This window comes from Pyxicephalus adspersus, chromosome Z (assembly GCF_032062135.1).
Source record: "Pyxicephalus adspersus chromosome Z, UCB_Pads_2.0, whole genome shotgun sequence".
Taxonomy (NCBI): Eukaryota; Metazoa; Chordata; class Amphibia; order Anura; family Pyxicephalidae; genus Pyxicephalus; species Pyxicephalus adspersus.
The window spans coordinates 54,804,892-54,818,093 of NC_092871.1; the positions used below are offsets into that span (position 1 = coordinate 54,804,892).

Sequence of the window (13,202 nt, forward strand, 5' to 3'; positions counted from 1 at the left end):
TTTAATAAGTGCAAAAAAAAAAAAAATGTCGATCTTGGGAAATCTTCTTAGTTGATAACTAGAGATGAGTGAATCGAAGCTGACAAAGTGGAATTCGATCCGAATTTCAGGAAAAATTTGATTTGCAACGAATGCGAATTACCTCACGCTTCATGGTTTCCTAAAATAGCAGATAAACGTGTGAGGACATTGGGCAAGAAACTCTGGGAAGGCGGGATGACCCATATTGCCATGCATGCAGCCAAACAGCAGCCAGACAGCTCTGTGATGTCACAGCCCTATAAATAGCCTCAGTCATCTTGGATTCAGGCATTTTGCAGCATTTTGAGTGCAGGGAGAAATGCTTGCAGGCGCTAGGGAGAGTGTTAGGAGAAACCTCCTTGGGGATCCAAGTAGCCATTATACAGCTCTGTCATTGCAGCAATTCGTTCTTGTTATTGGGGTGCAAGTGCTATGTTGAAAGAAAAATATATATAAAAAGAAAAATATACGCACTTCACTGTTGCAGTTATTTGTGGTGAAAGCGTTTAGTGGCTTATTTCAGTACAAAAAGAAAAATATATATGCACTTCACTATTGCAGTCATTTGTGGTGAAAGCGTTTAGTGGCCTATTTCAGTACAAAATAGAAAAATATATTCTCAGTTGACTTCTGCAGTTATATGTGTTGAAAGCGTTTAGTGACGTATTTGAGTATCACGAGGAGGCCACATAGTGGCACAATGACAGAATCTGGAGGTGGTGGCAGCATCAGCAAGCTACAGAGTGGCACAATGACAGAGTCAGAGTCTAGAGGTTGCGGCGGCAGCATCAGGCAGAGACCACAGAATGGCACAATGACAGAGTCCAGAGGTGGCGGTGGCAGCAGCAGCATCAGACGGAGACCACAAAGTGGCAAGGTGACATAGTGTGGAGATTGCAGCAGCAGCATCAGGAGGAGACCACAGAGTGGCAAGGTGACATAGTGTGGAGATGGCAGCAGCAGCATCAGGAGACCACAAAGTCACCCGGTGACAGAGTGGGGCGGTGGGTGGTAATACCAGTAACCGCTGACGAAGGTGGGTGAAAGGAGGAGCACTTGGCATCTGATGTGTGGCATCAGGCAGGTGCCAACCTGCAAACCAGACGAAACCGGTCTCTTTTGTCAAGGTTTTGGTGAGGCGGCATGGATCATCTAATCAGATGCATCAGACATTGGTGGGTGGAAATCGTGGCTGATCCACGCCTGATTCATCTTGACAAAGGTCAGTCTCTCCACATTTTGGGTGTACAGGCCAGTTCTTCTTGGGGTAACTATGGCCCCCGCCGCACTAAACACCTGCTCTGATCCCATACTACTAGCCGGGAGGACAGCTTTTCCAGGGCAAACTCGGCCAGTTGCGGCCACAAATCCAGTTTGGCTGCCCAGTAGTCCAGCAGATCTTTAATGACAGCTGGCAGGGTGCACTCCAAGTATGCCACCACCTGCTGGTTCAGGTTCTTCTCTACGTCTAGCAGCTAGTGAGTAGTTTCTTCACTATGCTGGTGAAGAAAACTGGTGAAGAAAACTGCTCATCAGCGACTCTAGACTCAGGCTTGTGCTGATGGAGCTGGTACTGCTCCTGCCACCCCACCCCTCCCCAGCAGCCATTGCAGTCGAACGTAAGTGCAGAGGGCACCTCTGCGAGAGGATGGACGATGGTGTAGATAGGCAGCGGCCAACTGACTACATAGGATGTCTCTGTAGTAGTTCAGTTTGTCCTCCCTCTCAGCGGGTGTAAAAAAGGCCCCCATTTTGGACCGGTAGCGAGGGTCCAACATATGGGGGGTGGAATTCCAAAGGGGTGGAAATGTCGCATATTACCCTATGTTGGGGGATGCCGTTCTGCCACTGCAGCTCAAGGAGGGTGTGCTTTGCGATGTACGAGTGGCTGAAGTGCATGCAAAGTTTCCTGGCCATTTTTATGATGTCTTGCAGATGGGTGGAAGACTTCAGGAACCGCTTGACAACCAGATTGAAGAGGTGTGCCATGCAGGGCGCATGGCTCAGCCTTCCTTGACGCAGCGCTGACACCATGTTCTTCCCGTTGTCGGTCACCATGGTTTCGATTTTGATTTGTGGTGGAGAAAGCCAGGATTCGATTTCCTGATGAATCACACGGAGCAGTTCCTCCCCTGTGTGAATCCGTTCCCCCAGGCAAACCAGGTGCAGAACAGCGCGACACCGCCGTGCCCTGCACATGTGGTATGCTGGAGGGGCACTGTGAATTGTCCCTGCAGTGGAGGCTGAGGACACGGTGGAGGATGAGGAGGCAGAGGCGGACGTTATCGTAGGACCAGCGGCGTGAGAACGTGGAGGCGGAAGCGGTGTCACCTGGCCAAGTTGCTGGTGTGGCTGTGCAGGAACCACATTCACCCAGTGGGCCGTAAAGGACATGCACTGTCCCTGACCGTAGTTACAGCTTCACACGTCAGCACTGCCGTGTACTTTGGCAGACACAGACAGGCTCAAGGACTGGCCCACCTTCTGTTACACATATTTGTGCAGGGCTGGTACTGCCTTTTTCGCAAAGAAATGACGGCTTGGGACTTTCCACCTCGGCTCGGCACAAGCCATCAGTTTTCTGAAAGGTGCAGAGTCCACCACTTGGAAAGGGAGGGACTGCAGCACCAGCAACTTGGAGAGGAGCACATTCAGCTTCTGCGCCATTGGATGAGTGCCTGCATACTGTTGTCTCTTGGCAATCGCTTCGGTGATTGATTGCTGACGGAATGATTGACGATGAGTAGGATGAGCAGGAGCATCTGGACCAGCAGTATATGGAAATTACATACAGCTTCCTTCGGCCGAGGTGGTGGAGCCTTGACTGCCTGGAACCTGTTGCATGCCACTGGGCGATGCAGCGGTTGCTGTGGCAGGCTGGAGCACCACACCGGAGCCACGGTTCTCCCAGGCAACTTTATGGTGACACTGCATATGTTGATGCTTTGGCTCCCGACCTCCCACTGCTACCACCTTGCTGGCTCAGCCCCTGCCTCACGGACAAGCTGCCACCCTCTTCTCTTGATGATGATGAAACCCATTCTTCACCTGGCTGCACGTCACTGATGTCCTCCTCAACGGTCTCTGGGTCAGGAGCCTGACCGCTCGCAACACCACCTCCCACGCCACTCTCCTCATCACTACTTGCCTGCCTAGTGGAGGAAGTGGCAGATGTCTCCTCCAGATCTTGGCTGGGCAGTAGCTGCTGACTGTCCTCCACTAGCTCGTCCTCGCTGTATAGTGGAGCTGAGCCCACAGCATACAATACTTCTGTGGCTGAGGGAACAGCAAAGGACAGAGGCAGGTTGAGGACAGGTAAGGGCACAGGGCCTGCTCCCGGGTTATGCCAACTAAGGGTTGTGTCTGACGAACCCACCGACTGTTGGCTGGGGGTGTCAGACAATGTCATTGTGCCACTCTGTGCTCTCCGCCTGATGCTGCTGCTGCCGCCACCTCCACACTATGTCCTTGTGCCACTCTGTGGCCTACTGATGCTGTTGCCAACTCCAGACAATGTCATTGTGCCACTATGTGGCCTCATCCTGATACTCATATACGTCACTAAACGCTTTCAACACATATAACTGTAGAAGTGAACTGGGAATATATTTTTCCTTTTGTACTGAAATGGGCCACTAAACTCTTTCATCACAAATAACTGTAACAGTGAAGTGCGCATATTTTTTTCTTTTTGTACTGAAATAGACCACTAAACGCTTTCACCACAAATAAATGCAACAGTGAACTGCATATATAGTTTTCTTTTTGTACTCAAATACGTCACTAAACGCTTTCACCACATAAAACTGCAGAAGTGAACTGAGAATATATTTTTCTTTTTGTACTGAAATAGGCCACTAAACGCTTTCACCACAAATAACTGCAGAAGTGAACTGAGAATATATTTTTCTTTTTGTACTGAAATAGGCCACCAAACACTTTCACCACAAATAACTGCAACAGTGAACTGCGTATATATTTTTCTTTTAGTACTCAAATACGTCACTAAACGCTTTCACCACATATGACTGCAGAAGTGAAGTGCATGACGCAGGGCCGTGGTGCCCACATTGGCACCCTGGCTACGCTTCACCTTCTGCCCACATATTCTACATATGGCCATGTTAACCTTCTCCTGATGCTGCTGCCAGCTCCAGACTCTGTCATTGGGCCTTTTTGGCCTGGATGACATCACTATTTATTTGACCCTTCTTCTGATCTGTCAGAGGGAAGGAAAAAAGAGATGCACAACAGATCCTGTCTATGTAGCAGCTGTAAGGCCTGTATGGTCCCATCAGAATGGGCTTGATTTGGTAGCCAAAGGCAGGAGTGGGTACAAAACACAGAAGACATGCAAATATTCCTTTCACGTGTCATCTCTGTTTTGGATCCACTCCTGTTTTTTTTTGGCAATAGCAATACTGATGGAATAGTGAGCAAATGCTGACCGGGTGAAAGCATATGCTCCACAGACAGGATCCGTTTTTTGTGGGTTATTGTTCTGAGGGATCAGAGAAAAGGCAAAACATCTGTGACATCAACGCAAACTTACTGCTGACACCCCCTCCACTCTGTAGGGGGGGCTCTACTTGTATAAGCGGGTAATAGAACAGGTTCTGTAGACATCAATGTGGAATCAGCTGACGAGAGTGTAAAAGGAATGCGCTTCTTCTTGACGCTAACATGGACCTGTAAGGCTGAGTTCATACTTGAGTTATTTGGTCAGTTTTGGCCCCATGACTGCCCACATAAGTGAAGTGTGCAGTGATTCTAATAGTGACGCCTGTCATCTGCATGTCATACTGACTCACAGTGTTATTTCACTACCACAGCAGACTCCATATGCGTATTACTGCAAGGCACAGTGTTCTACACCACTATCAAGGCTCTCTGCAGCCCGGAAATAGCCCTTTTTTAACGCAATTTGCCCCAAATAAATTCAGAACGAAGCAAATCTTTTCGAAAAATTCGGCGAACCAGCCGAATTGAATGTTTGAGAAATTCGCTCATCTCTACTGATAACTATCCAAGTTGGCACTGCTATCAATTATATTGTTCTGTGAACAACAGGGCCCCGCCTATATATTTTATGTAAATGAGAACAGCGTGAGTGCCTAATATTCAATTCCTGTTTCTGTTGTCCTGATGGTAGGGTGGAAAGCATTGTCATTCTAAAACCGAAAGTATATTACTAGCAAAATCACTATGTAAAAAAAATGCCTAAAAAAAAATTCAGCTTTTTACATTCATTAACTGGTAAATCACAATATACCTTTGTACACACTTTTACCCTAAGGGTCTATTCACATCAGTCTGCTGCTATACATTGCGATATCGAACATGTTAATATATGTTACCCCAGTGCACAGTAGAAGCACTAAGGAAACTAAGCAAATTGCAGGCTACCATAACACAGAATACTGTACTCCTATGTGTTGGAGTGTGCTGCATTGGAAAAAAATAGTGCATGTCCAATTTTTTTGTTTGTTCTAGTGTATTCATATCATATTATTGTGATAATCTTCCTTTCATCTTCCTCTTGGAGACAATCTCTGGCCATCTTGACCTGCCTGATCCTTTAGTTTGTAAAGTGGTTTCACCTTAATGTGTTACATTACATGTGTTAGCATGCAAGCATTAGAGCTAAGCCCCAGAATAGATGAGTGTGAATGGTCCTCCTATGCTTTCTCTTCTAAACTGACAGTTCAGCAACTTTTTGCCCCTGATTTGTTTACTTGTAAACGTCAGGCTAGCTTGCAGAGAGTGGACATTTTCTAGCCTGTGTCTGAGTATACTAAATCTTATACCACATCTTTTGCAGACCTACCGTAATTGAGCACTGCCTTTGTATTCTAGGTTGTTGGCTCCTCTATGCCTTTAATTGGGGATCAGCAAGAAGAAGACCGTCAGCTAATAGCAGAACTGGTGGTTAGTAATATGGCCCAGGCCTTGCATAGCAGCCCATCTCCCAGCCGCCCCATACATGGACAGCAGCCACAGGTAGAAGAAGAATCATTTCACTATTTTGCTTTCAATATAACCCTTAAATTTAGGTCTGCTGACCTACCTACATTAATCTGTTTTCTAGGCTCAGCCTGTTCACTCTCGTTCTCCCACTCCTGGGCAACAACAGAGGCCTCCTCCACAAGGTACAAACATTTGTTTTCTTTTTTTACTTACAGCTGGGTAGGCCACTAACAACTGAGTTTGTTTCACCATGCTTAAAAGTTACTTCCAATCATTTAGTATTCATCAACTTTTATCCAAGCTGCAGCATTTTAGTTTGAAATATATAGTAAAGTAGGAATGTCAGTCACTCGAATGTATAGACCACCCGCTCTAAAGTAGTGTAGAAAAACTATGGAGTCTCAAATTCCTTAACATGTTCCAATTCCTTAACATGACATTATTTCCTTATATTGTAATATCTCTTCACCTTTTACCTGAGTTAGTAGAATGCCTGTCTTTCTCTCTATACTAAAAATTAAAGATGGTTTTTACCTTCTTTTTTTTAGCAGAATTAGGCAAAAATAAAAATGTGTCAAATGCATAGTAAAAACAAACACATTTTGGAAGTAATAGCCTATACCTGACTGTTTAGTATAAAGCTAGGGTAAAAAGGAAGGCCAACTACTGTTCCACACCACTAATTGGGGGGGTAGAGAATGATGAAAAGTGAGGGAACAAAAACATTAAAAAGGTGGGTAGTGGTAACATAGTGGAAGTAATGTACCGCTCATGTACTGCAATAGGGAAATACTAAACAAGAGGTTTTGTGATGGACTTGTGGTGGAAGATTTCTGGTTAGAAATAAGTTACCTCATAGACCTTTTTAGGTTTATGTGTTAGATATCATTAATGTGATGGAACCATTGCTGCAATGTAGTTGAGATTAGATGCTTGCAAGTGCAGGAATTAAGGATTATGCATCACTGACCAAGAGCATTACAGGTTCTTGTTGTTTTGAGAAGTGGTATATTTTGATGGAGTATGAAGAAGACATGTTCCCTGGGAAATTAATAGAAATTTGAATAATGGTGTAGGACCTAGTTCCAGAAGTCACAGAGAACTGGAAAGGTCAAAAACAGGGAAGCATGTTCTTAGGAAAAAGTCTCAACTAAGCAACCATCTAGAATTGAGAAGTAGAGCGTAAGATACTAGTTTTCTACCAGCGATCGACATTTGGTATTGTAATTTGTAAGAGAAAGTTAAAATGTTGGTTCTTGCTGCTGCTAACAGAGGAGGCTGGTTTTCCTTCCCATGCATCCAAAAGTAGTTTGTATGTAAAGGGAAAAGAATGTGGCTATACGTTCACATTGAAACTGTTCTGTTTTCCAGGGACCCAATGAGGAAAGGTCAGATATTGACATATTTTAACTGTTGACTGGGAATAAGGGAAAACAATTGAGACATGCCATAATTTTCACTCTTTACTTTGTCCAAAACAAGATTGGAAATAATATAGAAAAAATATTGTTGGTCAACAGCTACTACCTCCTAATACAGATTCTGGAAGTCTAGGTTGCTGGGTAATATAGGCTGTAGTTGATATACCTGCATGTAAACTGCATGGAATTCTAGAATTTTTGGTAAATAAAAATAGTTTATTTAAACTTGATTATTATTTTTAGGAGGACCCCCACCAGCACAGTCTGCTCAGCGGCAGGGAGGTCCTCCACCTCAACAGAGGCCTCCACACCAAGGACAGCAGCTTCAAGGTCTTGGTCCTCAGCCATCACAACATTCACCAAACCTTCCAAGCCCTGGGGCACAACAACGGCAGATGATTCCTCAGCAACAGCAGCAGCAGCAACAACAACAACAACAGCCTCAGCAGATGAGGCCACAACAGGGATCCCCCCGCCAGTCTCAGTCCCCTCAAAGGCAACCAAGCCCACAAAATGTGCAGTCACCTCAGCGTCAGCAGCAGGCACCTCCCATGCCAACAGGCCCAAAGCCAATGGGTGTTCAGCCTCCTCAACCCCGTCAATCTGGCCCTCCAAGACAGCCAGTCACTGGAGGCCCCCAGCAGAAGCCACCACCGCCTATCCACCAACAACAACACGGCATCCGCCAGCCAGGACAGCAGCCACCACCCCAGCAACGCTCATCAGGACCTAGCGGTGCCCAAAACCAGCTTCCTCAACAGCAGCTACCACAACAGCCACCACAGCAGCAACAACTGCCGCAACAACGACCCATGACCCAGCAACCCAGGCCCAACCCACAAGGACCTGGGCAGGGTGCAGCACGTCCTGGTGGGCCACAAAAACCTCAGGTGGCTCAGAAGCCTGGCCAAGAGCTGCCCCCACCCCAGCCACAGCTTAAGTAAGAGCCCTTGAGGTTCTGGGCGGGCCACACAGATTCCAGCTTCACGTACTACCTTTTTGCATCCCTTTGTTGCATGCCGCTTAGGTAAGGTAGACACAGCTTTTTGTCAAAGACTGGACCACCAAGTGGTTTTACTCATGGTCTTGTGTACATTTATAGTTTGGATCCTGTTGGGTCATGGGGCAGTTCTTCCTTGGTGGCACGGGGTGCCTAGAACAGTTAGGGTTCATGTTAAGACACAAGGTCTAGTCATTGCTGTCTGGTGGGGTTCAGTTGATTTCCTATGGTTGACTGTGTTCTGTGATTCATACCTCCTCTCCTTTTAAAGACCTGTAGATGGTGTCTGAGACTTGTGGATATTTAAGTGTGAATGATTATTAATGCATGACTTTAACTGATCATTATTTCTCTCTTCCCCTTCCTTAAACATCCCTTCTCTTTCTCCCTTTGACAAACCAACATATATTACACATCTATTTCTATCTTGTGTCCCATGTTTCCATCTCCTGCTCATTCTGTCCTCTTGATTTTACCTTTTTCTGTGCTCCTTTTCACTCTTTTTATTCTCCCCAAACCTTTTCATTCCCCAAAAAAAAAACAACTTTCTCCCTCTCCATATTGCTATCTCCACTTCTTTTGCATTCGGGCACCATTCCCTCCTACCACCACAACATCACTGGTCATTGTTCTTCAGTAAGTCCCAGTCCCTTACCAACTCCTTCACCCTTGCAGACTCACCAGTTCCACGTTCAAGTCTTAGTCACGACGAGGTGAAGGCCGAAACGATCCGCAACCTGAGGAAATCCTTCGCCAGTCTCTTCTCAGACTGAAGGGGTCTAAAGGGGAAAAATGATCCCTTCTGAAAAAAAACAAAAAAACAAAAAAAAAAAAAAAAACACCACCACCACATCCCACTTCTACCACCCAGCATTGCGGTTGTGTGCATCACCCCTGCTCCCTCACCTGTAATGCACGGCTTAATCTACTCCTGACAAAATGCCAATGAAGAGGTAGATATGGAGAGGAGACCAATCTATAAAAAAATCACAAGAGGAAGAGAGAACTCTAGAGACTTATAGACATAGATATATATATATATATATATATATATTCATACATACATACATACATGGAAAATTTAGACGTGCCATCAAGATGACCATCAACATAACGAGGGAGACTTGTTAGGGCCTGTAATTGTGAGTCCCATGTGTGCCATATATATATATATATATATATATATATATATATTTTGTGTACATATATATATATGTATACAAAATATATATTCATAGATAGAGGTATATATCACTAGATGTAGAGGTAATTTTGTATGTTTGTTTGTTCTCTCTCTGACACTGTCACATCTTTACACTCTCCTTTAAGCTTCTCTTGGTATCTACCCTCATGGTTCCATCCTAAGGCTCTGTTCTTTTGACACGTGATGTGTCCCAGATATATTTTGTTGACGTCCTTTATTGAAGTGTCCCAACTTTTCTTTCCTCTTTTTCAACCTTTTCTGTCTTTATACTTTCTCCTACCCCAAAAGAGCCTGGCTGATGACCTCCTTTCCCTCTTCTTTTTTCTGCTCTATGTTCCCATTCATTCCAAGTCTATTTTTGTGTGACAGTAACACTATTGTATTGTGTGCAACTTAAAGCTTGCTGTGTAGTACTATTGTGACCTGATCGTTAGTGAGCAACAAAAAATGTTCTAAGTATTCAGAGTTAAAAAAAAAAGATATTATATTATGACTATATGAAATAATTTATTCTATCGCCTATGGGCCCCTATGAGAAGTGTGTGTACTGTTTGTCAGCGTTTGTGTGAAAATGTGACAGTCCCAAAGGGGCACGCAAATGTGATTTGTCCAAATAAAAAAATCTCTGAAAGCAAAAAATGTTTACACTTTTCTGTGTCTGGTTGGTGGGGTATTTATTAACCAGTGTCTCAGAATGCAATTTTTATGTGTCTTAAAGAGACACTGCTGTGTTTTTCTGGTAAGTACACATTTCACACATCTACCTGGAAACAATTTACTAATATCACATTTTTATTTGCTTGCTGTAAATATTTTAAATTGTTATACTCACTTCATCAGTTAGTCAATGCTTATTCAAATAGAAGGCTATGTGATTTGCATTCCTGCTTAATTGTCAAAACCAAAAATAAATCTTTGAAAAGCTTACAAGGAAGACAGTTTCCTACTCAGCACAAGTTTTTCAGCCCTGCATTGCTTAAGCCAAGTGTTTCCCTTTCCCAAGGTTCTTCTCACTGATCCACCACACTAATATACTGTGAACTGTATATAATAGTATAGATATAGTAGTTGTAGTAACGGTTTCGGGAAGACCTGAAAGTGATTTTAAGGGATCCCCCATGTTAAGGTCAAGAAAAGCTGATTTAGCTCATCAGTGCACCTCACCTTTATGTTAGTAATTTGGTTATCTGAAAACTCTCTTTGTCATACAAAAGAACTATTCCCAGACTCATCCACTGCAAACTTCTTGCTAGAAAGGCCTGTGTAGCAACATGTTAGTTCTATTGTCTAGAAGAACAAGGAAGCTAAAATAAAGCAAAAAAAAAAAAAAATACTCAGTGATCCTGTGAGGTGGTCTGTGGGTCCAGGACTTTACTGGAAGTTTTCTTATTGACAGCTCTAAAAACCTTTATAGAGATTATGTTGTGTGTAATCAGAGCAGACCACAATGAAGAGGATGGCAGTAAAGTACAAATAGTATTGCTTAGAATAAACAACAGTAAAGTATAACACCTACTACTACTACTACAACAACTACTACAGCAAGGTCTGCATATGTAATAAGCAAACACACAATTACACATTGGACATAGGTATTTTTCTTAACTTGCATTTATTGATAAGGTTCCAAACACTAAGAAAAAAAAAGTAAACTATTACAGTCTCCTTTAAAAGTCTGCAATTTGAGACCATTTATATTGATTACTACAGCTTTTCCACAGAAAAAAGTTGATCTGTTTCTAGGCTCAGAGTCAGGCCATATTATAGAATTACTCTGCACACCTTAATTATGTATCAGTCTTCTTTCTAATTCTTCTTTTCCCATCCTAGAAGATCCTCCACCTTCCCTGCTAGACCTCATGTCATAAAAGAGTGGTGAAACCTGGCTTGTCTTCAACTGTTACTGTTGAGCGTCTGGCAGATACAGATATATAAATGTCAAGAAATATAGAATACAAACAATTTCACTAGGCAGAGGTCCTGGATCTCCATAGGGATAATCTAGTCCAAGGCTCACCCCAGCCAGTGAATGGATGATGAAGGAGCAGTATCCTTTTCTCTGTAATTAATAGAAATCTGATCAGAATAGGTGTAGAGCATAGGCGTTCTTCCTGCAGTGAATCCTATTCCTCCATCACACATCCGTTCCCTAGTTCTTTGCATGTTTTCTCTTGGAAGCTGTTCCTATTGTGAATGCACAGGTTACTGCCTCCACAATTATTTATGCTGCTTTAGGCCTCTTGTTCTTTTGAGGTATTTAGGTGAACTGTCATCTACTGACTTACAGTTCGAGTATGAAGTCTTTCTTCTTCCTCTTCAAGAATTGTAAACAAGAAATTACCTTTTTTTTTAAACTGGACTGGTAAAAAGACAGCTGACGCATACCTTGGTGTAGTGGACAATGCAGAAATTGAGTAACTAGGATTCATGATCGCTTTTAGGAAAACTGTGCCTCCCTCTGCTGGACATTTTCAACAAATGCTCAGGAAATGTAGAACCAACCACTGCTGATCTCTCCTTTTATCAATTATTCAGAAAGAACTACATTTGACATGACAGGCATCAGCCAAAAAATATATAATTTAAAGGAGGTCACCAACATATTGGGCCTGATTTATTAAAGCTCTTCGGGACTGAAAAAGATAGATTATTATGGGGGAACCTGGATAATCCAACAAACCTGGAATGGATCTGGTCTATTGGATGGACAAGAAATGGATCTAGTTTTTTTCAACAGCAGTAAATACAATTTCATTTTTTAAAAGGAAAGGAAGCGTTTTTTTTTGTTTTTTTTTACACCAAACATATTTTAATTAAAACTATATATAGTACACATTCTTTTATTCAAATGCAATTAAGAGCGGTATATCACCAAACAGTTTCTCAAGCATCGCTTTATTGTCTCCCGACAACAAAATTCTCTCCAGGGAAAACAGTGCAGCAGGAAGGCTGTTTGTACATCTTTGTGTGATCTCTACTCTCTAACTGTGAGGAACTACAATTCCTTAGCATAGACATACAGAGACCTGTCATTCCTTGACAGCAACAGGGGGGGGGGGGGGGGTTCTTCCTGCTCTATATTTTCCATAAAAAATCTTTCCAATTATGGGGCAAAAATTGATGGTGGAGACTTAAATCATAAGTAGGCATATCTTCACCTAGGCAATAAATAACCTCAATACCAATGATGGCTTCCTTGTTCAAGATTTAAAAATCAGTTAATGGCCTTTGTGTTTTTTTATACAGAATTCATGTCATCAGTAAATGCATAGAGCTGAATCCTTTTTAACTTATTGAAAAAAAAATCAATTCTATTGTTTAAAGGTGGAATTACCTCCTTTTTCACAATTGCTGGAAGGCACAAATGTCTCATGATGTCATACAAAGCTCCAACTCCCAACATGATCTAAAATCTGCAGTCACTAGACAATCTGAGTTGTCAATGATTGGCTGAACACCTGCAGCCACATGATAAGAGATAAAAAAAATATTGGGGTTATCACATCTTCCTGACGGACAGATAAAACCACTTTCAATTTTTCCTTATATTTTGCTTGATTCCGCTATGGATCGTGAAAGGAATTGGATG

The 13,202-nt window shown here is 43.0% G+C and overlaps 1 protein-coding gene across 3 annotated transcripts in view; it reads left to right on the plus strand.

Moving 5' to 3' along the window:
- The window catches only part of SYN1 (synapsin I), a 96,419-nt gene extending 86,167 nt beyond the window's left edge, over nt 1–10,252 (plus strand). For 2 of the 3 annotated variants that reach the window (XM_072430347.1, XM_072430348.1), the window contains 4 exons: nt 5,878–6,021; nt 6,110–6,170; nt 7,653–8,349; nt 9,047–10,252. In XM_072430347.1, coding sequence (XP_072286448.1) covers nt 5,878–6,021; nt 6,110–6,170; nt 7,653–8,349; nt 9,047–9,182 — 1,038 coding nt within the window. In that variant the 3' untranslated portion in view covers nt 9,183–10,252. Of the gene's footprint in view, nt 1–5,877; nt 6,022–6,109; nt 6,171–7,652; nt 8,437–9,046 lie in introns of all 3 variants that reach the window. The other variant, XR_011923381.1, reaches the window with a different exon arrangement.
- The last annotated feature ends 2,950 nt before the right edge of the window (nt 10,253–13,202 follow it).